General features: G+C 34.8%; 1 protein-coding gene and 1 long non-coding RNA gene across 5 annotated transcripts in view; one reads left to right on the top strand and one right to left on the bottom strand.

Annotated features, from left to right (window-relative positions):
* Positions 1 to 25,230, bottom strand: part of LOC106673610 (myosin heavy chain, non-muscle) — a 77,971-nt gene that overhangs the window by 2,322 nt on the left and 50,419 nt on the right. For 2 of the 3 annotated variants that reach the window (XM_024225514.1, XM_024225515.1), the window contains exons 2-25: positions 16,690 to 16,846; positions 15,473 to 15,603; positions 13,981 to 14,004; positions 13,126 to 13,218; positions 12,898 to 13,060; positions 10,081 to 10,224; positions 9,642 to 10,009; positions 9,403 to 9,573; positions 9,167 to 9,331; positions 8,911 to 9,086; positions 8,443 to 8,671; positions 8,165 to 8,380; positions 7,965 to 8,102; positions 7,564 to 7,778; positions 7,369 to 7,492; positions 6,640 to 7,302; positions 5,904 to 6,578; positions 5,638 to 5,823; positions 5,388 to 5,582; positions 3,075 to 3,239; positions 2,570 to 2,997; positions 2,369 to 2,511; positions 2,120 to 2,309; positions 1,918 to 2,035 (exon numbers count right to left, since the gene is read on the bottom strand). In XM_024225514.1, coding sequence (XP_024081282.1) covers positions 1,918 to 2,035; positions 2,120 to 2,309; positions 2,369 to 2,511; positions 2,570 to 2,997; positions 3,075 to 3,239; positions 5,388 to 5,582; positions 5,638 to 5,823; positions 5,904 to 6,578; positions 6,640 to 7,302; positions 7,369 to 7,492; positions 7,564 to 7,778; positions 7,965 to 8,102; positions 8,165 to 8,380; positions 8,443 to 8,671; positions 8,911 to 9,086; positions 9,167 to 9,331; positions 9,403 to 9,573; positions 9,642 to 10,009; positions 10,081 to 10,224; positions 12,898 to 13,060; positions 13,126 to 13,218; positions 13,981 to 14,004; positions 15,473 to 15,603; positions 16,690 to 16,846 — 5,277 coding nt within the window. The remainder of the gene's footprint in view (positions 1 to 1,917; positions 2,036 to 2,119; positions 2,310 to 2,368; positions 2,512 to 2,569; positions 2,998 to 3,074; positions 3,240 to 5,387; positions 5,583 to 5,637; positions 5,824 to 5,903; positions 6,579 to 6,639; positions 7,303 to 7,368; positions 7,493 to 7,563; positions 7,779 to 7,964; positions 8,103 to 8,164; positions 8,381 to 8,442; positions 8,672 to 8,910; positions 9,087 to 9,166; positions 9,332 to 9,402; positions 9,574 to 9,641; positions 10,010 to 10,080; positions 10,225 to 12,897; positions 13,061 to 13,125; positions 13,219 to 13,980; positions 14,005 to 15,472; positions 15,604 to 16,689; positions 16,847 to 25,230) is intronic. The other variant, XM_024225516.1, reaches the window with a different exon arrangement.
* On the top strand, positions 3,238 to 14,222 carry LOC112126445. 2 transcript variants are annotated; one of them, XR_002909978.1, is made up of 3 exons: positions 3,238 to 3,273; positions 11,928 to 12,115; positions 13,966 to 14,222. It is a non-coding gene; the product is annotated as an uncharacterized LOC112126445 (long non-coding RNA). The 2 variants fall into 2 exon arrangements; XR_002909977.1 differs by lacking the exon at positions 3,238 to 3,273 and having other exon boundaries at positions 11,364 to 12,115.

The following is a 25,230-nucleotide window of genomic DNA, read 5'->3' as shown; positions in this document are numbered from 1 at the left end:
AAGAATAGGCCATGTGAGGTTGACACACTTTTGGGCCATGCAGAGAAAGGTTGTTCGATCTGTACCACCTAATGAAAGCGTGCCATTCCTTGGCTCCATACAGAGAGCGCACAGGATTTGAGAATTGTGCTCGAGCATGGCACGAAGTATTTGGATCCCGTTCCAGTTCTTGGAAGAAACAAAGTTGTTCTATTGTAAATAATAATAATAATAATAATGTGTATACCTAGTTTATATTGAGAATGAATGTGTTTATTAGCATGATGGTACTTATTAGCAAGAATGTATAACTAGTGTGGATGTGTGAAGTGAGAGGACTGATGGTGGAATATCGATTTCCTTATCGACTCTCTATTAGGTTAGCTGTAAAATATGTGTAAAGATTGTGTTGAGAGTGAATATATTTATTAGCATGAATGCCCAATGTAGAGGGTCGATGGTGGAATATCGAGTACCCCATCAACCCTCAATTAGGTTGGCTGTAAAATATGTGTAAAGATTGTGCAGAGAGTAATTGTATTTATTAGCGTGAATGCCCGATGTAGAGGGTCGATGGCGGAATATCGAGTACCCCATCGACCCTCAATTAGGTTAGCTGTAAAATATGTGTAAAGGTTTTGTTGAGAGTGAATGTGTGTGTGAGAGGGTCACTGTAAAATATGTGCACAGGTTGTGTTGGGAGTGATTGTATTTATTAGCATGAATATGTGATGTAGGAGGGTCAATGGTGTAATATCCAAAATATGTGTAAAGGTTGTGTTGAGAGTGAATGCATTTATTAGAGTGAATGTGGGTGTGAGAGAGGGTCGATGGCAGAATATCGAGTACCCATCGACCCTCAATTAGGTTAGTTGTGTAATATGTGTAAAGGTTGTGTTGTGTGATTGTATTTATTAGCGTGAAGGTGTGATGTGAGAGGGTCGATGGCATAATATCAAAAATATGTGTAAAGGTTGTGTTGAGAGTGAATGTCTTTTTAGAGTGAATGTGTGTGTGAGAGGGTCACTGTAAAATATGTGCACAGGTTGTGTTGAGAGTGATTGTATTTATTAGCATGAATATGTGATGTAGGAGGGTCAATGGTGTAATATCCAAAATATGTGTAAAGGATGTGTTGAGAGTGAACATACTTATTAGAGTGAATGTGTGTGAGAGAGAGGATCGATGGCAGAATATCTAGTACCCATCGACCCTCAATTAGGTTAGTTGTGTAAAATGTGATGGAGAAATATCGAGTACTCCATCACCCAAGCTGAATGAATGAGTAGTATGACTCGGATGCAGAATTGTCCTAGCTGTTGACCCCCCCCCCCCGGACACAAACCTTGGTGGCTGGACAAATAAGACTGAAGTCTGTCCTCGGACTGCCAACACTTGGGGTGGATGATTCTAGAGTCTGCCAGCAGTTTACTGTAAATAGCAAAAGCTGGAATTGCCGGTGGACGAGAAGCGATAAACTCAACTCAGCGCTTGTTTGTATGTACTATGTACGGATTTGAGCCTATATAAATCCAAATTCTAGTCCAATTGACAATATTGGAAAATGACACAGCACTGATCGGCAATCTGGTGGAATAGGGAAACCAACACGGTAACTGTTACTGATCTTAAATACTTTTATGTTAAATTTTAAATAGTTAAAGACTTCGGTCAAAATTGCATGTGTCATAGCCATTAATTGGTTGAAAACTATGGTCCACGTTATTACAGGTCAAGTTTCTCCTATATTATTTGTGGGCCAAGGGGTGTTTCTTTGGAATACTACCATCTTTTCAACTCAGTTCCTGTGGATTTTCTCTACTGTTTGCCATTTGTGGTTAGTAAATTGGTTGCTTAAAAGTTACAGCGTTTTTGGTTTAAAGAGAATCACGCATACTTCTGCTCCCGAATGCATTAATGAAAATTTGACCTAATTACCTTTTCTACTTGATCTTTGTACTGATCAGCATGTCTTCTTTCGTCGTCCAGTTGAACCATAAGGTCTTTGATTTTCTTCTCCAATTTTCTGTTTATCTTCTGTTGCATTAGTTTTTCCCTAAATTTAAAAAAAATATGCATTTACGTATACAATTTTATAGAGAAAACTTGTTAGAAAAAATAAGAATAAAAAAATAACTACTTTGCTTCTGCTTCTAATTGTTCGTCTAGATTGTTGATCTTGTCTTGAAGATTTGCTACAGTTATCTTGGCCTTTGTGCGTTGATTTGTTTCTAATTCGTTCAACTTGAGTTTCAAGTCTTTGTTTTGCCTCTCAAGTGACATTTTCTCACCTTCAAGTTTCTGGTTATTGTTTTTTTCAGTGCCAAGCTCTGTAAATGCGCTTGTTCGTTAATAATTTCAATCAAATATACACCCTGGGCGATCATACCTGAGGTAAGTTGCTCGACAACACTCTGACTTTTTTTAGCTCTGTCCATAAGAATTTCATTGTTGCTCTGTTCATCTTCAAGCTCTTCTTCCAATGATGAAATCTGCGCTTCGAGTCTTCGTTTCTCATCGAGAAGGAGAGAGCTAATAAAAACAACATTATAATCAGTTAAAAGGTTTTTTCTAAAAGAAATTGTCTTACTTTTGTTTGCTATTTGCAGTCAGTTCTTCCTGAAGTTCTTCCTTCTCAGCCTCAGCTATCCGTCTCTGCCTTTCGCTTCCAGTGAGGTCTTCTTGGACTTGAATCAGCTCAGTTTCTAAGCCTTTCCATTTTCTCTCGGCCTCTTTGGCAGCGGCTTGCAGTTCTTCTCGCCCGAGCCGTGCCTCCTCGGCATCCCTGAGAGCGTCTTTAAGTTGAGCCTGTACTTTCTTGAGCTGTTTCTGCAAGTCCTCCTTGACCTTTGCGTGCATTTCCAACTGCCCTTCGACATCTTTGAAATCGGCCTCGAGCTTCTTCCTAGCAGCGACGGCGGCGGCTTTCTGTTTTCTTTCATCTTCAAGCTCTGCTTCAACATCCCTTAGCTGCTTCTGAATGCCACGACGCTTTTCTTCACTAGACTCTTCTTTACCCTTTAAAATAAAAAAAATACAGTGTGGTCAAAATATATGTAAATCTTTTATGAAAACTGTTACGGATCGGTACACACTTGCAATTCTCTTTCAAACTGAGTCTTCAGTGCTTGCATGTTAACTTCTAATCTGAGCTTGGCATCTTCTGTCATTTGAAGTTCATCCTCGATTTCCTGGTTTTGGGATTTAAGCTCCTCAAGCTGAGTTTCGAGCAATCTCTTGGATCTTTCTAACTCGTGAACCTAACGAAGGACAGTTTGAATGTAATTTATGTAGGTAAGTATTTCATATAAATTCTAAAATATGTTTAGTTTAGCATAATATCAGTTTAAAAAAATTATCACTAATAATATTTTCTTTTAAACCCAAATTATAGGAGTTTAATTTGACAAATATACATAAATTCTGATAGTTAAATACATTTTTTACATCTATTTATCCTATTTGCTTTTAATCAGCCTTATTAGTGATAATTGTGTGAAATTTTTATAATTGGAATTAACTATATTAAATATCTAAATCAAGCTTTAGCAGGTTAGGATTGAGGATAGGGGTCAAGAGTTGATTTTGTAATAATTTAAGGGGGCCAACCAATTCATTGATTCTTTTTCCTAATCCCTCCATTCTTATTTTAATATTTTGTGAATTAATGATCCGACCAAATCATAATTGGTCTCATTTTAATCAATGCTTTCCTGTGAACTTTTTAGTATAAATTTTAATGCGGATAGTTATTTTTAAAAAAAACTGTCTGAAAATGTATTTCAAAAAATTGCCTGAAGGAATATTTCTTTTCCTGAAGAATGGGTTTACTTATACTTTTTTTTTGAACAGTAATCCAATACGAAGGAGTAGGAGAGTGTCTAGGCATTTTTTGTGAAATATTTTTCAAGTTTTTTTAATGAGGCACATTTTTAAAAATCAAAATTTTCCATTCTTTTTTAGCCCTTATGGTGCTCAAAATTGCAAATCTATTACACCAAAAAATCTAGTTAAATAAAGTTTGTTTAAAAATTGTCAAAAAATCAAAATTTTCATTTTTTTTAGCACTTATCAAACGATGCAAAAACAGTCATTCAATAAAATTTGTTAAAAAAATATATTTTTTGGCTTTCCAGTGATCAGAATTGCAAACCCTTTACACCAAAAGTTGCCCAAAAATCTAGTTTATTTAATAAAGTTTGTTTAAAAATGATAAAAAATCACAATTTTAATTTTTTTTAGCACATTGTTTTTAAAATTGCATATCTGTTACAACAAATGATGCAGAAAAAATCTAGTTTAATAAAATTTGTTAAATTTTTTTTGTAAAACTTTTTGGCCAAATTTTTCAAAAATTAATTTTTTGGCCGAAATTTCCTGATCATTTTAGCACCATTTGGTGCTCAAAATTACAAATCCATCACACCAAAACGATGCTCAAACAATCAAGTTTAATAAATTTTGTTTAAAAAAATTCAAAAATAAATATTTTTGGCGAAAATTTTCAAGTCAAATTTTTCCGATTCTTTTAGCGCCTTCAGGTGCTCTAAATTGCAAATCCTTTACACCAAACAATGCACAAGAAATCTAATTTATTTTTAAAAAATGTCAAAAATGAATATTTTTGGGCAAAAATTTTCAATTCTATTAGCGCCTCCCGGTGCGCAAAATTGCAAATTCTTAACACCAAATGCTGCACAAAATATTCTAGTTTAATAAAGTTTGTTTATAAATTTTCAAAAATTAAAACGTTCAATTCTTTTAGAACTTCCAGTTCTCAAAATTGCAAATTCTTTACATCCAATGATGCAGAAAAAATCTACTTAATTAAAAAATAAAATAAGAAATCAAATAATAACATTAAATTTTTAAAAAATTGTCAAAAATCTCTATTTTTTAGCACTTCCGGTGCTCAAAATTGCAAATCCTTTATAAATGCAGAAAAAATTCTAACTGGGAAAAAAAACTTTTAACTCCAAAATTGGTCGAGCCCCCTTTACTGATAAAACAAAACAACACAATGGTAAACAAAGTAAAAAAAAAATAAGGCAAAGCTTCTACAGCTACTAAATAAAAATAATAGAAAGAAAAAGTGAAGGGGTTTAAGAAAAAGGGAATATTCCACTGATTCCTTACCTCTTCCTGTTTCTTTTCCCCATGTTCAGAAAAACACAAGAAAAGTATACCTATTATGACAGATATACTTCGTATATAGGTAAAAATGTGTCATCTTATGATATAATTGACTGAGATTTTTTGATTGATTGTCAATATTTTAAATAGTTTTCATGCAGTATAAGATACTTTTCAACTTTTACTATTGACTGAATTTACTCATGATTTGTTATTTATAAGTCAACTTGTATGGGAAATGTTCTGTTTTTAACAATGGTGATCATGAAACATACGTTTTTGTCTGCCGTTCCTTGATTGTTGACAAGCTCATCCAATTCAGCTTGCAGTTGTCTCTTGCTCCTTTCGAGTTCTTCAATTTTTTCCATGAAATCGTCAAGATCTCTGGTCAGCGAGAGGACCTTCGTTTCCTTTTCTCTCGCTTCTCTCTCAGCTGAATCTCTTTCGATCGCGATAGCTTCTGATACGGCCTAAAATCGCAACAAATAAGAGACCAAAATATTTCAAGAATTAAACGAGGTTTACCTTTTCTTCAGCTAGGATCTTATCAAAATTTCTCTGCCGCTTTTCGAGGTCGAGTACTTTAGCCCTTTGGGCTTCTAAGTCGATCGTCGCGTCTTCCAATTCGGCTTGAAGTTTCTTCTTTCCTTTGTCTAGTTTGTCGTTAGCCGCTTGCAGTTCTTCAACCTGCCTTTGAAGTGTTTCAATATCCTGGAAGAAAAATTTGTCGTTAAAGCCTTTGATCCTTTTATTTTATGAATTTGAAAATTAAATAAAAAACAAAACAATACCTTCAATAATTTCTTTCTAAGTTCTTCCAATTCAGTAACTTTTTCACTTTCTTCTTCGGCTTTCTTTTTGCATTCTGCAACCTGTTGAGTGAGAGACGCTATTTGCTTTTCTAGGTTTTTCTTCGCTTCTTCCTCCTCTTCAAGCTGTTCTCTAAGCGCCTCTTTCTCGCTTTCGAGCTGTCTCAATTTGGAGCTCAGTGACAATTTCTGCCTGGTCTCGTCTTCAAGAAGAGTTTGGGCTTCTTGCAACTGCGAGTGCATAGTTGCAGAATCTTTGACGGCCGTTGATGCTTTGAGTTCAGCCTTTTCAAGTTGTTGCGATATCGAATCGGCTTCAGCTGTCAGTTTTGCGACTCTATCGGTAAGGTCGGCCTTGGCACGCTCCACTTCTTGCAACCTGGAAGCCATTTCTTGGAGGGAAGCTTCTGCTTGTTTTCTCTTCCTGTCGCTCTCTCCTTTACTGGCGCCAGCGGTCGATAGTTCATTGGCGAGCTCAGCGACCTCGGCTTCTAACTGTGATTTGGCTTTCTCCAACGATGCTTTGGATTTTTTAATATTTTCCAGTTGTTCATTGAGCGCTGCTACTTCTTGCGTATGCTTATGCCTCATTTCAGTCAGAGAAACTTCATGGATTTGAGTCTCTTCTTCTAAAGTTTTCTTAAGAGTTGCCAATTCCTAAAATAAATATAAAATTAGCACTGTTAACGGCATTTTATAATAAAATGATAGAATTTACCTGCTCCCGCTTTGTTCTGAGTTCCTGTTGAGCGGCTGTGGTATCTAAAGAATCCAAGAGTTCGTTTTTAAGGGCTTCGAGTTCTTCATTCAACTCTCTCTTCTGTTTTTCAGCTTTAGCTCTGGCATTTTTTTCCACTTCAAGATCTTCCTGGAGTTCTGCTAACTGGGATTCTAATTCTCTAAGTGCTTTTTGAGTTTGTGCTTTTCCAGCACCCTCTTCATCGATTTTCATCAAGGACTGCGCCAGTTCTTCTTCACGCTTCCCGAGTTGGAGTTGGAGCTCTTCGACTTGGATTTTTTTCTCGTTTAACTGTTCCTTCAAATCGTTGACTTCAGTCTCGATCTTTCTTTTTGTTCTGTCCATTTCTTGCCTTTGTTGGTGATCTTTTAGAAGCCTTTCTTCGAGTTCAGCTATGGACGCTTCATGCTTAGCTTTGAGTTTGGCCAAATGTTTCGCCTTTTCCTCTTCCTCGGCGAGGGTCTGTGCCAAATCGCTAGCTCTCTCTTCGAGTACCTTCTTTTCCTTGACTAATTTCGAGTTGCTATCTTCAGCCAAAGCAAGGTCTTCTTCCATTTTTTTGAGTCGTGCATCAAACTGTACTTTTTCGAGTTGGAGTTTTTGACGCGCTCCCTCCTCTTCCTCCAATTGTTCTTCAAGATCCTAAAATAAATAAAATAGGTAATTTCTGTTAACAATATTAAAGCCAAGATTGAAAGTATGAATCACTTGAATGTTAAGCTGAAGCTTCTTTTTCTCATTCGCTAAGACATTGGAACGCTGTTCTTCCTCTTCAATTCTGGCCTCAAGATCATGCAGTATTTCTTCCAGTTCCTGCTTGCGTACCGATAATCTACAATTGAGGTCGTATAATTTTTTCTAGTGATGGAATAAATTTTAAAATGTATTCAGCGTTCTATTTACCTCGCACGCATTTCTTCGGCTTCTGCGCAGAGTTCAACTTCTGCCTGTAGCTGTTCAGCAAGAGCTGCCTTTTCTTCGAGTGCGGTCTGGAGGCGCCTTTCGACTTCATTGCTATTCCTCAACTGGGACTCTAATTTCTCTTTGACCTGTTTCAGTTCATCTTCTTTTTGTGTTAACTTTTCTTCCTGCTTTGTAACTTCGAGAAGGGGTTTGACCTGAGGATTTACGGTTAAAATTTTAGAATCGCTATTAGTCAATATTGAATGATAAGAGATTTTCGTTGACATTTCCATTTGAATTTATATAACAAATCACTGGGAAATAAAAGGCAAAATTAAATCTGAAGATAAGCCTTATCTTTTAAGATATTCATTCGGAATCAGCTGAATAATATAGATTACCTTAGTGTACAGTCGCCACCATTGCCAATTCCTCAGTTTAAGGTAAGCCGAACAATTCCTCTGAATAATACGAATGGCGTTGAGCTGTTGAAGTCTCTTCTGATAATTTCTTCTTGCGAGATAACCTCGACAAAACGCCTGAAAACAAAAGAAAATATTTTTGATTCGGTTCTTTTCTTAAATTTGTAAAAACAACTCACTTGAAAGTTGACAATAAGATCCGTAATTTTATAATCACGTTCTTCTTCAAGATGAGCCAGCACTCCGGCCCTGAAGAAAATCTTGGATTGACCAACTCTGTACAAATTTTTATCAAGCTCGAGGGAGTTGATCATGTTTTCACATGCTTTTTTACCGTCCATGAAACCCTTGGGGATAGTGTTTGGAGTGAGAAGTTCATAACGTTGCCTGAATTCCTGTTTGCATAATTTTATTTGAAAGTTACTGTATTTTTAATTTATTTTATTTTTTAAATTACCTGGAATGGAATTCTATTGGGAAATCCTTGCCTACATATTCTTATTCCTTCAAGAACACCGTTACACCTTAGCTGATCGAGAACTAACGGTGCGTCAATTTTGCCCGGCCTCTTTTCGTGATTAGGTAAAATGCACCGAACAAAATTTGGGTTCGTGTTTCTCAGCGTGATCATCAATTTTGACAGTTGGTCTTTGTAAAGCTGCGACACAGTTCTGAACATTCCTCTCCTGCAAAACGGTTTAATGTTATTTCTCAGAACTGAGCAATTATGACGAAGAAGAGCCAGAGAAGTGAACTCACCTCTTTTCAGTTGCACTATTGGGAAAGTTATTTGCAATTGAAGGGGAAAACATACGTTATATTTTAATTGTTAAGTATTGGAATTATTCAATACTCTATTTTGGAGGATGTTCTATTATCTATTTAGTTTAATTAAAGAAAACGGTTTAAAAAAATAGAGTTTTACCTTGTTCTCGCTCCGAACTGAGTATCGCTCAAAGCCTGATGAGCCATTCCAACGATTTCAGCATCTTTCCAAATATGAACGACAAACGCATCTTGTGAATTCTGAAGGAGTGAAACGACGTTTTCATTCAGAGGATCCATATTTTTCATAAGCCACTGTGCAGCCGAGTAATCAACCTAAGAAAAACAAAGTTTTATTAAATAAAAACCTCTGCTTTATGAAAGTCTGATGAAAAATATATAAAAAAATAGCATACTTTTCCAGCGTAATGCACTATTGCGAAATCGGCAACTCCTCTGAAATCAGTCTTCATGAATTTTGGATGTACGCTATGTGCGCCGACTAATTTTTCCACAAAACTCTTATCGGTTGCTTTAGGGAACCAACATTCTTCATCCAAAAGGGCCATAACACCCATTGGCTAAAATAAATAATGCATAAAAACAATAAATAAGCAATAGTGAAATTATAAGGATGAAATAAATTTCATACCTTATCGATAAGATCGATTGTAGGTTGAAGATCGAGACCAAAATCAATAAATTTCCACTCGATTCCTTCTCGCTGATATTCTTCCTGTTCCAGAATGAACATTGTGTGATTGAACAACTGCTGGAGCTTTTCATTAGTGTAATTGATGCACAACTGTTCGAAAGAGTTGATCTAAAAGGCCGAACTTATTAATAAAAAGATCCGATATTCTTCATATCATTCATCATCGAAATATTTACTTCGAATATTTCAAAACCCGCCATATCAAGAATACCGATGAAAGACGCTCCCTGTCGTTTTGTCCTGTCGAGCGACCTGTTGATTCTGTTCACCAGCCAACGGAACATCCTTTCGTAGCAGGCTTTCGAAATGGCCTCGACGGCGAATTCGACTTGTTCCTTGGTTTGAGCCTTCGTTAAGAATTCGCGTCCGACTTGGATCCTAGGCTTGAGGAAAGCTTTTGTCATTTCAGTAATCGAAAGGCCTAGGAGGTGAGCGATTTTCTGAGCGACGGTATTGTCAGGGAGGGTCGCTTGGTCGCTATTCCTCTCCTGTCTGAACTGCATACTGCCGAACAACATAACGGCACTCACAATGCGAAAAATAGCTGTAAAGAAAAACACGCGAATTAATATAATTAAGATAAACTACAAAAATAGATTGAAATGTAAAATTTACCTGAAAGATCTTCGTTCGTCATTCCCATAATTGCCATCGACCCGATAGTGGCTTGGAAATCTCCAGCATCATCCACTCCAGGCACTTGTACCATACCATTGCTCAAGAAATGATAATTCTTGGGATCCTCAAGTATGAACTCTTCTGCTCAAAAGAAAGAAAAAACATCTTATTGAATACAATGAACCAATTAAAATACGGGCACTGCGGTAGCCGAGTGGATATGGCGTCCAACTTGTATTTGCCACATAAGCGATTCTGGGTTCGATTCCTAGCTCAGCTCATAGATTTTTAATTTAGAACTGAATAAAAGCAGTATTGCCAAGTGGTATGACCCTCGTCTGCAACACTCAAAGGGTAGTTGGACGGTAAGCCCTCTTGTATGATGAAGTACTTCACTTTACGATGTACCAATTGGTTTAGTGTTCTGGCATTGTTATTACTGGAGAGGATTTTTATGCAGTTGCATATTTTATTTGCCACCACATACGACCGAGGAAATCAATTATCTATCCAAATCATGCAACTAGAAAGCCGAAGGTTAAATTTTATAGAGCATATTTGGTGATCGCATACATTGCATGTTTGAACAATATCGCATATTTGAAGGATTTTTACGTAAAATCGTGCACAATATTTTAAAAAATTATATTGGTTTTCGAGGGAAGCATAAAAAAATCTGTTAAAAAAAAGTTGATGAAAAGTCGGTTTAATTTGAAGAAAACTGAAACAGGCTGCAACGACGGGAAGAGAAAATCCGAGGAATACCGACAAAATTATATAAAACCCCTTCCTAGGTCTTACTTCAATATTCTCACAAAATTGTACTCAATTAATATAAAACATAATTTAATTATGTAAGTGAGAAAATATTTTTGTTAAATGTAAATAAACTGTAAATACTTGTGAATATTGATTATTCAGAAATCGTGAGATGCGGTCTAGTGTGATGTAGGTTTCAGAAAAACATTTTCTTTATTGTGCCAACGTTTCGATCTTTATTGAGATCATCTTCAGAGCCTGGGATTTACAAACATTGTTTAAATTTAATAAATACATATAGGATGTGGAAAAAAGTGAATTTATACAATGCAAAAAAATATATTTTTTATATTGAATCGAAGTATTTTTCTAAATCCCAGGGCCTGAAGATGATCTCAATAAAGATCGAAACGTTGGCACGATAAAGAAAAAGTTTTCTGAAACCTACAACACACCAGACCACAACTCACGATTTTCAAATAATCAAAGACTAACGGTCACTAATCACCACACACTTGTGAATATTAATTATTTTTAGTTTTAAAGAGTTTAAATATCTATTTTGTTTAATTACCTATATTTCTGTTTAAAGTTACTCTGATAGTAAAAAATCTGGTTTACTGCGTATTATTGCATATTTTAAAGTATTAATACTGCAGAATATTATTGCATATTTCAGGACTTTCAACTGCATGTTTTGGCAATTTTTACTGAAAAAAAATCCGGTCTCTGGTTATTACACATTCAGAACATGAAGTACTTCAAACTTCATGCCTGGTGCACTTAATATCGAATATGTGCCTTTTAATAATTTGATCATCCTATTGTAGAATTGTAAATGTCAGTTACGCACCATGTGAATTGTTGGTATGAATCACTCAACTTTATCAGACTCCTCTTCTGATAAGTTGTTTTGATAGGGAATGATCAAAAGAATCTTAATTTATCTTAAAAATTTCAATACTGTTGGACCGTGTGTTAAATGGAATTCTCCGAGCATTTTAGGCTGTCGGAGTGTGCCGTGTGGTTAGGAGAAACAGAAAATACCCACTGTTCATGCTAAGAATATCTTTTTATTTTTCCAGGGGCTGGACAAGTACCGTTCAACCTGAAAGCAGTGGGTTTTTGTGGCCCGGTTGTCCTTTGGACATGATGATCTTTCGTTGTTGATAGGACAATCTGCACGGTTAATATTCTGGCACACAAAACCTTTTTCTTGCATTCCGTTGAACCATAAACAAAGGCAGGCTGATCAATGTGACGATCTGGACTGGTAAGGCAAGAGAGGGATCATTTATGTAGATCGACCTGTCCCCAAATTTAAAAAAAAAGCAAAAGAAAACAAGTCCCAAATTATCCTAGGGAAATAAAATAATTTAAAATGTAAGCTAAATACAGCCCCAAAAAATTTATTCAAAACAATATATATATTTTACACCCCAAACCCAACACCTTTAAAAACTACAAACTGGCCCAAAATTAGCCTTCATCAAAATTCAATTAAACCAAAAAACATTAAATAAAAGTTAAATATTATTCTAACTAAATTTAAACCAAGATTAAAAGATATTTGACCTTAATAGATTCTTTCGGAGCCCTTTTCTACAAGTCAGCGACTCAGGAACACCTGAAAGCCCTCAGTACCACTCCCATCGCTCTCGCAATGAGTCCGGCCCCGGGGGTCACTCTCGCCCCTAGCTGAGCCATTGACCCCTCTCGTATCAACCCCAATAGCCTCCAATTTTGGGGATGACATCGAGGACATGGCCAGCTTGAAAAAGTGGAAAACCCAGGACGGTCACCACGACACGGCCCTGTTCAAATGGAGAAGAGGAGGTTGCACTGTAAGCACGAGATTTGGGGAGGGGACTCTTCTATAGTGTGGAAAAAGCGTTGTGACATAAGCCACTACATCCACATAATGTCAAATTCAGTTAAAAAAATATATAAATTTAAAAATTAAGAGGGAAAATTAAAACTCGGTCGCGATTCTGGCAGTGCTTTTTTCAGAACCTGTTCTGAACTTAAAAAAAAAAACCAACTTAATATACTCACTTCTTTGTTCAGCAGAAGCACCAGCAAGAAGTTGGTAAAAAATGTGAAAAGTCCTTTCATCCTTAGCTTGACGGATGGCTCTTGATTTCTCAAGAAGATATGTTTCAATATTGGCACCAGCAATATAACCGGAAGCATCAAAATTAATGCGTATAAATTTTCCCTGTAAAAATTAATCAAACAAAAATTATAACAGGTTGTGTATTTTTGAAAAATAAGAGAACTTACAAAACGCGATGAATTATCGTTTTTCACAGTCTTCGCATTACCGAATGCCTCAAGGATTGGATTTGCCTGGAGTAACTGTTGTTCTAGTTCACCCTATTAAAGGAAAAATTATATTTAAAAAAAAAAAAAATCACAGTAAAAACCAATCAAAAGCCAAAAATTGAAAAGTGCAAATAAAAAGAAAAACCGTGCATTCATGCTAAAAAAAATTTAAAAATAGCTTCTCTACTAGTTCATACTAGTACTAACTAAAGCTGAAATTTAAGTTCAATTTTTTATTACTTTACCTGGAACATAAAACAATTTTTTTTCTCAGAACTAATTTGTTAAAAAAAAACTCTCAACCATAAACACATAGTTTATTAACAACTAAACACACCATTACAACACTCATTTAACATACCGCAAAATTTGTTGGCTGAATTTTGGAGCATGTAACAAAAGGAAAAGAAAAAAAATATAAGGAGAGATTCCGAAAAAAGGCAATGTTATCAACATACTTAATATTTTTAGATCAATAATTTTTATATTATAGCCAAAATAAATTATCTATTTGTTTAACATTTACATTAAGTATGCAGATAGTATATATAAATTATTAATAAATTCCTAAAACATGTTCTCTCTTTTATTACATAAAATTTACAATTTAAAAAAATTCAATATAATTATTAGTACAAATTCTAATTGATACTTATTTCTAAAAGGTGCGGTTGTAATTTTATGTAAAAAAAAATTAGACAATTTATTTAAAATAAACTTAGATACAATTAAATTTTTGAACGACCTGACATTTTTTACTGATGGTAAGAACATTTATTAACACTAGTTTTGTTTCAGGTACAGAATACTTACAATGATCAGAGCCTGATTTTGAGCCTGAGTTTTGTTTGATTTGTGATCGCATTCCAATTGATTGGCCACCAAAATTGTGCAGTCCAAACATGCAGTGCAGGTGCCAAGAGAAATAAAACAGAAAAAAAAGGATATCCAAATGACTACAATGTAAATAATACTGAGATCAAAATAATTCTTACTTCCATATAAAATACTAAATATTCAAAATGCTTTATTAAAAAAAAAAAAAAAAAAAAAAATGCGCTTGTGATCTTGAAATATTGTAATATATCTAATTTTAATATAACATGCCAAAAACATGCACTTATCTAGATAGAATGAAACAATACCCAAAGGGAGAAAAAAAAGGATTCTGTAAAAAATAATCGCTTATTTCAAATTATGAAAAACACCTATCATCAAGGTAGATTGTAATAAGCAGGCTGAGTTGTTCAAAGGACTTCCAAGTCCATTTATGGCAAGATACCTTATAAAGAAATGTAGGTCAACAGTGTTTAAAAGCAAGGTCTTAACCTAAGATCACAATAAAAAAAAACATATGGACCTGTTTTACAGCTAAGAAGAATGGCTATAACGTAATTTTTATAATTGCATAATAATCTATCACTTATATCAAAGTAACGTAAACAAAAGTAATTAGTTTATTTATGTTTAATCGCAAGAAATAAGTAAAACTGAATAAGCAATGAGATAAGGATGGTATGTCCATAAATGGTATCAAGCTTTGGCTTAGATCCTGTCCTTATTTGGCATTGAAGCGTTGAAATCTCACGGAGATTAATATGTTGTTGTGTACAACAGTTGTTTTGAAAATTTGCTAACCCTTTTACAACACATGCCCAGAATAATAAAAATACTTAAAAAAAAAAAAAAAAAAAAAAAAAAAAACAGATATTCGGAGCAGATAAGAGACGCTCATAATTTTACTCCCACTGAGAGGGTCCTACCCTCACTTTCACAAATTAAGATAAATATCACAAAAAAAAACAAAAAAAAAACAAGTTTTTTAAACAAGACATCCATACACCTACAAAAAGATAAATGTTTCTCTTTATTTGGTGACCAAACATGTTTTTCATTCAACCTGTATGATTAATATTATATTTTTATAATTATAAATAAAACAATATTTCATTTTAAAATTACATCTAGCACCTAAGATGCCTCCTAAATTTTTTTTATATATTTAAAATAAACAGATGTAATTGTAAAACGCATTTTTGTACTTCCTCTATAATCTATTTAATAATTCAAAATCTAAGAACCAAGAAAATTAAAAAAAATTACAATTTACCTTCCTTATCTTGTTTGCTTTGCAAACAGTGTCTTTAAAAATTGTTCATATTAAATATTTGGCAACACCCCCTTCAACTCTGTAAAGGATCAAAACCGAAACGTCGCCCACAGATGGAAGGATAGAACCGTTAGAGTATATTTACAAAAATGATTTGCATGCCTAGAATAATCTTTCGTTTAAACAGTTACTCACCGTATGTGGCGTGGCGGAAGATTTGGGCTTGGACGCCGCCACGTACGCAAGATACTGAATAACTTTCTTCGTGTTTTCAGTTTTTCCAGCTCCTGATTCACCAGTGCAAAGTATAGATTGATCTTCACGATCTGTAAAAAATAATAAAACAATAGATTTTATATGTTTAATAGATTTTTTTTTTTTTGTAAAATAAGACTGTGAATAGTGTAAATTAGAAGTGAGTAGAATCCCAGTTACAACATTAAAAAACAACAGCCAAAAATTTAACTTGGCTGAAACCTTAGAGGTCATCATCACTACAAATAATTATAGTCAATACATAAAATTAAAATTGTCTTAAAATATGAGATGGACACTTATACTTTCTAAATTGGCATTTGATTTTAATCTAAATGAATATTTTACTAGAAACTTTTTTGAATTTAGAAAAATTTTCCATTAACAAAAAGTGTATAATATACATTCTAAAATTTAATGATTTTATAACATCGCTTTGGAAATACACTGGAATTTTTTTAATTTAACTGTCATCAGCAGGCGTATCGCTGAATCAGCAAAACACTATTAATTAACGACAGATTTTATTCCCAGAAATATTATTGAATAACATTACTAATGACATTTTACAATAGAGCTGGCCTCATTTTAAGATCGGAAGCCTAAATTATTCTACTGATAACAAATTAATGTGACAGTTTTGTAGATAGAATAGAATAACAACTTTTCAAACCGTACAACTAAAAATTAGTTGAAGAAAATAATTTTTGAAAAGAAAAATGTTAACTTTTGAACAGATTTCTGATTTAAAACTTTAATGTAAAATTGCTCCTGTTTGAAGGATTTTTTAATTAGCTAGAATAACCGTGAGAAAATAATTTTCAAAAACACAGAACAATTTTCTACTATTTTCCAAGATGCCAGTGCTATCAATGTATAATGGTCCTTGGGAAACCGAAAACGTTTTTAATTAACTACTTTGTCTAAAAGACCAACCCAATTAGGTATAAAATTAAACATTTAAATGTTTAATATAAAATTTCTCCTGTTTGAACGATTTTTTTCTAGAATACCTTGAGAAAATAATTTTCAAAAACCCAATACAATTTTTTATTTTTCAAGATGTCAATGTACAATGATCTTTAGAAACTGAAACCGTTTTTAATTCACCACTCGTCTAACAGACCAAACAGGTATAAGAATTTGTTCAAATTTACCTTGGAGCATGGAACGGTAAGCTGTATCGGTAATGGCGAAGACGTGTGGTGGTAGGTCGTGCCTTTTAATCCCTTTGTACCTTTCCATGATTTTCTCCGTGTAGATCGGCAGCTTTTTGTAAGGGTTGACGACCACGCAGAAAAGCCCGGAGTAGGTCTGGAAAAAAATAATAACACGTTACTCAAGTAATTAGTAAATTTTCAAATATTAAATTTTTCTGTTCGACATATTTGATCTAAATTTGTATTTGTGGAGGTGTTGACACTAGTTCTATTACACATTTTGAATTATGGCAATACTAGTTTTAAAAAGCTCACACAATTTTGTGTATGATAAGAAAAATTGGCAGAAAAAATTATAAAATGAAGTAAAACTTTTTTTTTGTTTTGATTTAATTCATAAAATTGCTCAGGAAAAATATATAAACCAATTTTAGCCCAATCCAAGAATCACTAAAAACCTTTCTCTCCCACAATTCTCTTGACTATGACTCATTGAAAATATCCCACGATCGCAGAACAACCTCATATATGTGCAGAAAACACAGGCATGTGTTTAAAATTGTTTTAAGCGGATAGACTTCCTACACATAATCATAAATTCATGAACTAAGACCTCAACTGTACAAGGCGAGCATCAGTTTGAAAAGAGAAAGGCTGATTTTATTTTGCATTTTTATCTTGATGAATTAATACAATACAATACGACTTGATCCGGATTATAATATTTCAGTTACGCCTCAAACCATTTCAAAATACAAAAAAACAAACAATGCTCAGACACAATCACGGAAAGAAGCCCTGTATAAACAAGAAGAACAGGGAGCAGCGCCTCCAGTTAGCATTTTGATAGATTATTTACAGATCGTGAGATGCGGTCTAGTGTGATGGAGGTTTAAAAAAATATTTTCTTTATCGTGCTAACATTTTGATCTTTATTGAGATCATCTTCAGGGCCTGGAATTTATACACATTGTTTAAATTATACAAATACATGTAAGATATGACTATGAATATATGTAATGATGTACACAATATAGAAATTATTACACACAGAAAACACACTTTGAGTGAGTATAAATACTTTGATTAAACCTAAAATTTTTATATTGTGTACATCATAATCTTACATGTTTGTGTATAATTTAAACAACGTTTATAAATCCCGGGCCCTGAAGAGCATCCCAATAAAACACCACACCAGATTGCATCTTACGATCTCTAAATAATCATTAGTTAACAGTCACTAAAAATTACACATTTTTGGTAGATTATTTCACCGATCAGAGCAAATTTATGACTCATAGAAAAAAGAAAGTATTGGGTAAGCACTTGGGTATTGGGAACACTCGAAAATAAAGAATAAACTACAGATGCTCAAACATGGGGGAGGTGTGCTTGTTTGGGGGTTGTACGGCATATATAAAATTGGCAATTTACACATAACCAATGAGATCATGGTCCTGTACATCTACAGCAATGTTTTAAAACTGAATTTATTATTAAATTGGGTATAGAAAGGACTTTCATTTCCAGTAAGACAACGATTCCAAACACATGGCTCGGAAAACACAATATGCCTAGCCAACTCTGGACACCACCTCAATTTAAAAATTTAAACCTATCGAGCACTTGTATCATATTGAAGAGCATCTTAAAAACAAAATCATCTAAAAGAAGACATTTTACAGGAATGGACTAATACATTTTCAAAAGTGACAAAAAAAAAAAAAAAAGCATTTTGTACATGCGCATGCATTCATCGGGGATCATCTAGAAAGCAACCCACACAATCTCTGAAAATTTCATAAAAATTGGCCTCACGGTTTTGAAGTTTTTCCATTACAAGGAATTGACGATAGACAGACACGGAATTAAATTTGTCCATAAAGGTCTGAAATGCAAAATACGAGTGGAAATTTTGATTTTGGAGGACAATATTTTTTTCCAGTTCCTGCTTAATACAAGGCTTCCCTACCTTCGGTAATTCAGAAGCAAAAATTAATTCTATTAACTTGGAAAAACGATCTTCGGTGAGGTCAGACTGTTGTGACCTCACTGAAAATCCTTTTCCCAAATTGTTTAACAGCAGGTCAAATCCATCATCTCATCTTTAGTAATTCTATCAATCAAAAACTGAATGAACTTAAAGATAACTGAGATAAAATTTAAATGTTTCAGTAAATAAACAAATTAAAATAATACGTTCAGAGAATTTTTGTTTCAAACAAATAAATCTATATATGTACGTTGTTCATGTTGAACATGTGCATCGTCTGTCTCCACTTACGGGGTTGGAGACAATCCAGTTAATGAACCTATGACTGTTCAACGTAAGTTCACATGGATTTTGTTGTGGGAAGTTTAATATTGCAAGTTACTCAATTTAGCCCATTATTGTTTTAATTTAAAAAGGTTTGCTTCTGTTTCACTGAAGGTGTTCGGAGAATTTTTTTCTGAGTGTATGAATATTATATTAAATATATCTGGGGAATAAACTGTCAACACTTTCAGAGCTCAATGAAAGATAAATGAACAAACCAAACTTTTAAAAATTTTTAATCAAAAATTCTCAGAACAATAATCAATGCCCCTTTATTTTTCCAATTGCACCGTCGATACCGACCTAAATGTTCCTCTTGTCACTAAACTATCCCCAAAACATCCCTTCCAAACTACCCCATCATCTGAACCCTTTTGTCAAAAAACCTGTCATACACATTATCTAATAATCCTAACAGAAGACTGAAGCGTCGGTGGCCCTGCGACATCACTTCTTGACAGTCTGAAGACCATTTCGCTCATCATATTAACCTACGGCTACCATCACTGGATGAGATTGCTGTTGAAGCTTTCGCACTATTGTTAATATTGTTTATATGTAAATATTATGTTTTACTAGTTGCGTCGAAGTATACAGTTGTAACATTAAAAAAAATCTTAATCTTAAGTCTCATTTTCTTGACAGAAAGTAATCCATCTGTATTAACTCAGCCCATAATGCTGAAGGAAAAAACTCTGTTTTTTTCAAAATACGAAATTGATGGAGGTGGTTTAACATTGAAAAACTTTGAACGTCCTCTCAAGGACTTTAGGACTTTTTTCTTTCAAGATTTACTGAAACGTGGTGTGATTAACAATATATGTACTTGTACGGAAGAGAATTCAGAAAATATTGTATCGTTAGTTTTGTTTTGTCTCAATGTGGGTGGAATTCTAAACATTGGCCTAAGTTTTATTATAGTACAATTGGGGTATATCGTTATAGTACAATACAAATGGGGTATATCGTTTGACGATTTCGCAAAGTTCAAAAATAAAAATTTAACAATTGTACTTTATAATTGTCTAATTGTTCAGGCATTGAAAAGAACTTCTACTAGGATGAATCAAAAGGACAAAACTTTTAGGTCCACGATTCCACGGAGAAATTGGCAAACTTCTAAATGGGTTTAGTTTATAAAATGAAACAATTATAATAAGAGGGTGTCTAAAGACAAGGTGGGGATGACAATGGAAGCAAAAGCAAGGTCGAACTGGGACTCTTTATCCAAGACCCCAAGGGCGTCGAACTCCCGTTCCAACTGGAACTGCGGGTAAAGGTCTATAACCAAGTGGAGAGAGCAAGGGAAGTGGGGTGATCCCTGACCGACATAAACATTTCTGGAATGGTCTAAGTTAAAAAAATGTAAACCACTTTGAATAGGAATCGAAACACGCGAGGTATAATTCTCTTTGGGATTGAAATATCGGCAAGTTTAGCTCAACCTCTGATAACTTCTTTAATTGGCTTGTTTGCACCGTCTTATGTGACGTGGATCGTTAACGTCCATCCGATTGTTCTATTTTAAATGACTTGAGTCATTGGAAAAGTCTGACGTTGACTTATGTGACTTCCAATCAGGATAAATGCAGCTGAAGTTTAACATGGAAGCATATCCCCACATGGCCAGAATGGTCGTCCCGTGACCGTTTATCATGGCAATCGGAAGTCCCGTGCCATGACTCACGGATATTCGGAGTGCGAAAATGAGTCAACAAAAGGAAAATTCTGTGAAAGTCCGATAAAAACTATTCCGTTGTTATTCGACGTATTGAAAACTGTTTAGACCAAAAGAAAAATTTTATGGTTTCTTGTCAGTTTGACTTAACTTTTTGAAAGTGGTCACGCGGAAAAATTTCAGTAATCATTTCCGATGTTAATTTGATGATTTATGATGTCCTAATGATTTTGCACACTTTCTGCGTCCCTTAATCTGACCAAACAGTAAAATGTCCACAATTTCTATTCGTTTGTGTATATACACACTAAGAGGAAAAAAAATAAGATGGCCAACCTTAATATTTTTAATTAGCACTTCGATAATCCTCCATTGATTATCTTACAATATGTGGTCAGTTTTAAAGGATTAGAGGTAAATAAAACAGAGAAAAAATCTCCCATTTGTGTTTACCAACGGATTTTGCAAATAAATCTTTGAATCTCTTCTTTGTTAGTTTGCTTGCTTCTTTCTGTGGCTTGATTTTTTTTATGTTGTACCATTTTTAAGTTGCAAATTTGTTTGAGTGATGGTTTTTAAATAATAAAGATTTGGCTAGAATCATAGTATTGTCGGAAGGTGGAAGATGTCAAGTGTATGTAGCCAGGGTGCTTAACATGCCCAAAGGGACTTCCATCGCTACAAAGAAGGCATGGATCAGGTTTCCATCGAGAGATGATCGTTGTACTCCGTAATCGAGATTCTACCTCTGCTGAGATCAAGCAACAACTTCAACAATAAGCAATTTTATGACAGTAGTAAGGCGAGACGTTCAGAAGCCAGATTATAAGGTCTGCCACTAGTCCCAGAACTGACAAGGCTCAGAACAGCTCGGTTAAGTTTCGCAAGAAATCACATCAATCGGTCTGAGAAAATTTGGACTAAAATCTTGTTCTCGGATGAATCAAGGTTTTATTTGAGGTCTTCTGACGAGCAAGAGAGGGTTTGGAGAACATTTAGCTATGAGAAGCTATGGGATGGTGGTTTATGGTTAGCTATGGGTGTTATGGTTTGGGCATTTTTATGGAAGGCCGCACAAACTTCAAACTTCCAGGGTTTCATAACAGCTGCGCGATACGTTGAAGATGTGTGTCAGAAGTTGTTCCGTATATGCCATTACTACTTGGCGAGGGTTTAAAAAATAAAAATTTTGAACTGTTTCAGGATCTAAGGCATGACACAGTCAGAGAGCATGTATTGTGGCCCATAAGGAATTAAGACCAATCCTACAACCAGGTTTTGCTCTAGGGATATCATTATCAATTGATTTCAGGAGAAGGGGGAGTACAAAACTTTAATCTGGCAACTGCAAACTTACCCCATGATGAGGACTGCTCAAATGAGGCAGTAAAGGAACTCATATTGTGACGAAAATAATATAGGTCTTATTCTGGGCTGTGATGTCAACGCACACAACCTAGCATGGGGTAGTACAGATAACAATGCGAGAGGTTGTTGGAGAGACTTGGAATCTATATTAAGCAAAACTTTATCCATCCTGAATGTAGGCAACACTCCCACTTTTATAACAAAAAATAGAAGGGAGTATTGGATGTATCATTAGCCTCTCTGCAAATTGCTAATTGGGTAACGGAGTGGAAGGTGACACCAGGTAAAATCTCCTCAGATCATTGTATCATTGATTTGCAAAATCTCAGGAGAAGTTAACAAAATAATGTTTAGGAATCTAAAACAAACGAACTGGGAAACCTATATTAATATTACAGGATGCATACCTACTCCTACTAACGTAACAGAGCTGGAGCAGGTTGCTAACAACATTACACAGGTCATAAACTCTGCGTATGTAGAAGCCCGTCCTGAAAAAATACTGTCAGAATCGACATCACTGGTGGAATAAAGATCTGGCTAGTTTAAGGAAAGGGTCAGAGCATTACATACCCGAGATAAAATGGTTCAAAATCTTGTGGTTTGTGAACAAGTCCAAGAGATTTATGCAGGACACGTTAGCCGATCAATTCCCGGACCTTTTAGGGATGGGGTACGAGTCTACCCAGGCATTTAACCCCTCGGGTCTTGGTCGCCCAACCTGCGTAATATATAATTGGCGACGGTTTTCTTTTTACACATGGCACAGCTCTTGGATCATTGGTGACTACTTGGAACCAGCTTTAGTTCAGGGTAAAAAGTCGCCCAATGATGTCCAAAAATTTGCAGGAATGGAACTGTTGGAAGAGTATGAACATAGTCTACAGCAAAATCGATGCCACATCGAATGAAACCGGCGATTAACGCAAGAGAGGGTAGTATTGGTTACAACCCTCCTTTCACCAATTTTGGGTTGTATTCTGTTTCCTTTTATTACCATTCCTATTTTTCCTCAAAAGGAATTGCGGCTTAAAATTATCAAAAACTTATTATTTAACTTTAACCTTCAAAAAAGTGTCAAAAAATGAGCTCTCGTGAAATTTGCATATGTAGATTGGTCACCTGGTGAGAAGAGAGTTAAATGTGACTTCTTGCTGCATCCTTCAGTCATTCTGCAGGCTTAACAGAAAAAAAAGCCATCCACAATTTTTTATTTAATCAGACCAAATTAAAATATAAAAATTTAATCTTTTATCTATCAACTGAACAGATGCATGAATGAATGCAATTACAATAAAAAAAAATTCTACCAAATAATAGCCCATTACAAAAGAACAACGACCCAATTTCCACTGGCGTTGTTTACGAATGCAGAAGCAAATATGTACACAGTACGAAGGAATGTACGAGGTCAATGACAAATTCCTGAGATTCTAAATAAGCCAAATTTATTTATGAGAATGTCCACATTTCACTGTTATGATAGAAAAGAAAAAATATATTGTTTTTTTGAACAAATACAACTACTTTTTAAAAATTTTTTTGGTATTAGGTAGAACTAATTTTGGGGGATTTTCTTCTTGCCACCCCCGTGTACTTTCTGTTAAAATTAAAAGATCGAAAAAGAAAAAGCCTTGTGGCAATTTTAATTGTATCAAAAAGAAATACAGGGTTGAAGAAAGTTGGCAGAAAGAAAAGCCCCTGAAATCGATATAATGGACATATTACGAAAGGAGTAAACAATCTGAATCCGAAGAAAAACAACCATAAAAAACAAAATGAATAATGAAAATGAATAATTTTACAAAATATAAGTCATGACATTCTGAGGACTGCGGTAGTCAGTGGTCGTCTGCGCCCCCGTATGGTCGTCGGATCGATTCCGATTTCCGAATCCCTTGGAATTCAAGAACCAAAATTTTACAGTTGATAACTGGAGCTCCAAAAAAAAAAAAAAAAATTGATCATTGTTCTGGCTAATATGTAAGATCATAAAGTCAACTTTTTGTAGTTAGAATCTTCATACGTTTGACTTTATTCATGATTCGATAACTTTTTGATATTTTAGACTTCAAAATTACAAACACTTAACTATTTTGAAAATTAATCAAAGATTCTAACAGACACGGCTGTCTTCTACACTTGTAATATCGTCTTCCTTCTCTAAATTCAGGTGCCCCACAAGGAACCGTCTTAAGCCCGTACCTGAATCTACTCTACACGCATGGCTTCCCCTGCTGGATTTTTAAGCACACATTTCACTAATGCCACGCTCAAAATGGAAAAAAACTGCAGAGGAAACTCAATAATTCAGGATTTTATGAATGAAGCTCAGTGTGAGATGTGGTTTTATTTATTTTAAGAACTAACAGAAATTACAGCAACAAACGCGGTGCGGTATCTAAGAATCCACTAAGGTATCTCGTGAGCAAAATTCGTCTCAGAATAAAAACGTCGAAAATCTTGACACAGAACTCCTTTCTTTAGCAAACGAAAAGCTCAGAGGCTAAATCACGTATAGAACGAATTCAAGAACCAAAATTTTACAGTTGATAACTGGAGCTCCATGGCAGAAAGGATACTGAACCCAAAAGACTTAGATATCTCTACTGTTGCGGAGGTCATCACAAGCTACCGAACTGCACAAAATTCAATTGAGCCAGACGACTAAAGCGAAAAAGGTTACAAGTCTGTCACTATGGACGTTTTGAACTTCAAAATGACAAACTTAGCTGCTTAAAAAAATAAAGATTCAAACTGACACGGCAGTCTTTTACACTCGTATATCGCCTTCCTTCTCTATTAATTCTAGTGATACACAAGGATGCGTCTTAAGCCCGTTACTGTAACTACTCTACACGAATGGCTTCCCCTGTTGGATCGTCAAGCACACACTTCACTAATGCCATGCAAAAATACAAACTCAGAGTGAGTTGAGGCTATCAATAACATATGGCAAACTCAAATTTCTGCAACAATTTAAGACCAGGCTATCTCGAGCAATATTCGTCTGAGATCTTGACAAAAAAATTCTTTCCTAAGCCAACAAAAGGCTGATATATATGAAGCTCATCAGGAATTTGTTCATCTGGCTGCTTAAATGCTAAATCTCATACAAATCGAATTCAAGATCAACCAAAATCCTAAGGTGCTCCCTACTGTTGCTGAGGTC

This window comes from Cimex lectularius, unplaced genomic scaffold (genome assembly GCF_000648675.2).
Source record: "Cimex lectularius strain Harlan isolate CLEC.00 unplaced genomic scaffold, Clec_2.1 scaffold6, whole genome shotgun sequence".
Taxonomy (NCBI): domain Eukaryota; kingdom Metazoa; phylum Arthropoda; class Insecta; order Hemiptera; family Cimicidae; genus Cimex; species Cimex lectularius.
This window is presented reverse-complemented; position numbering and strand designations above follow the sequence as displayed.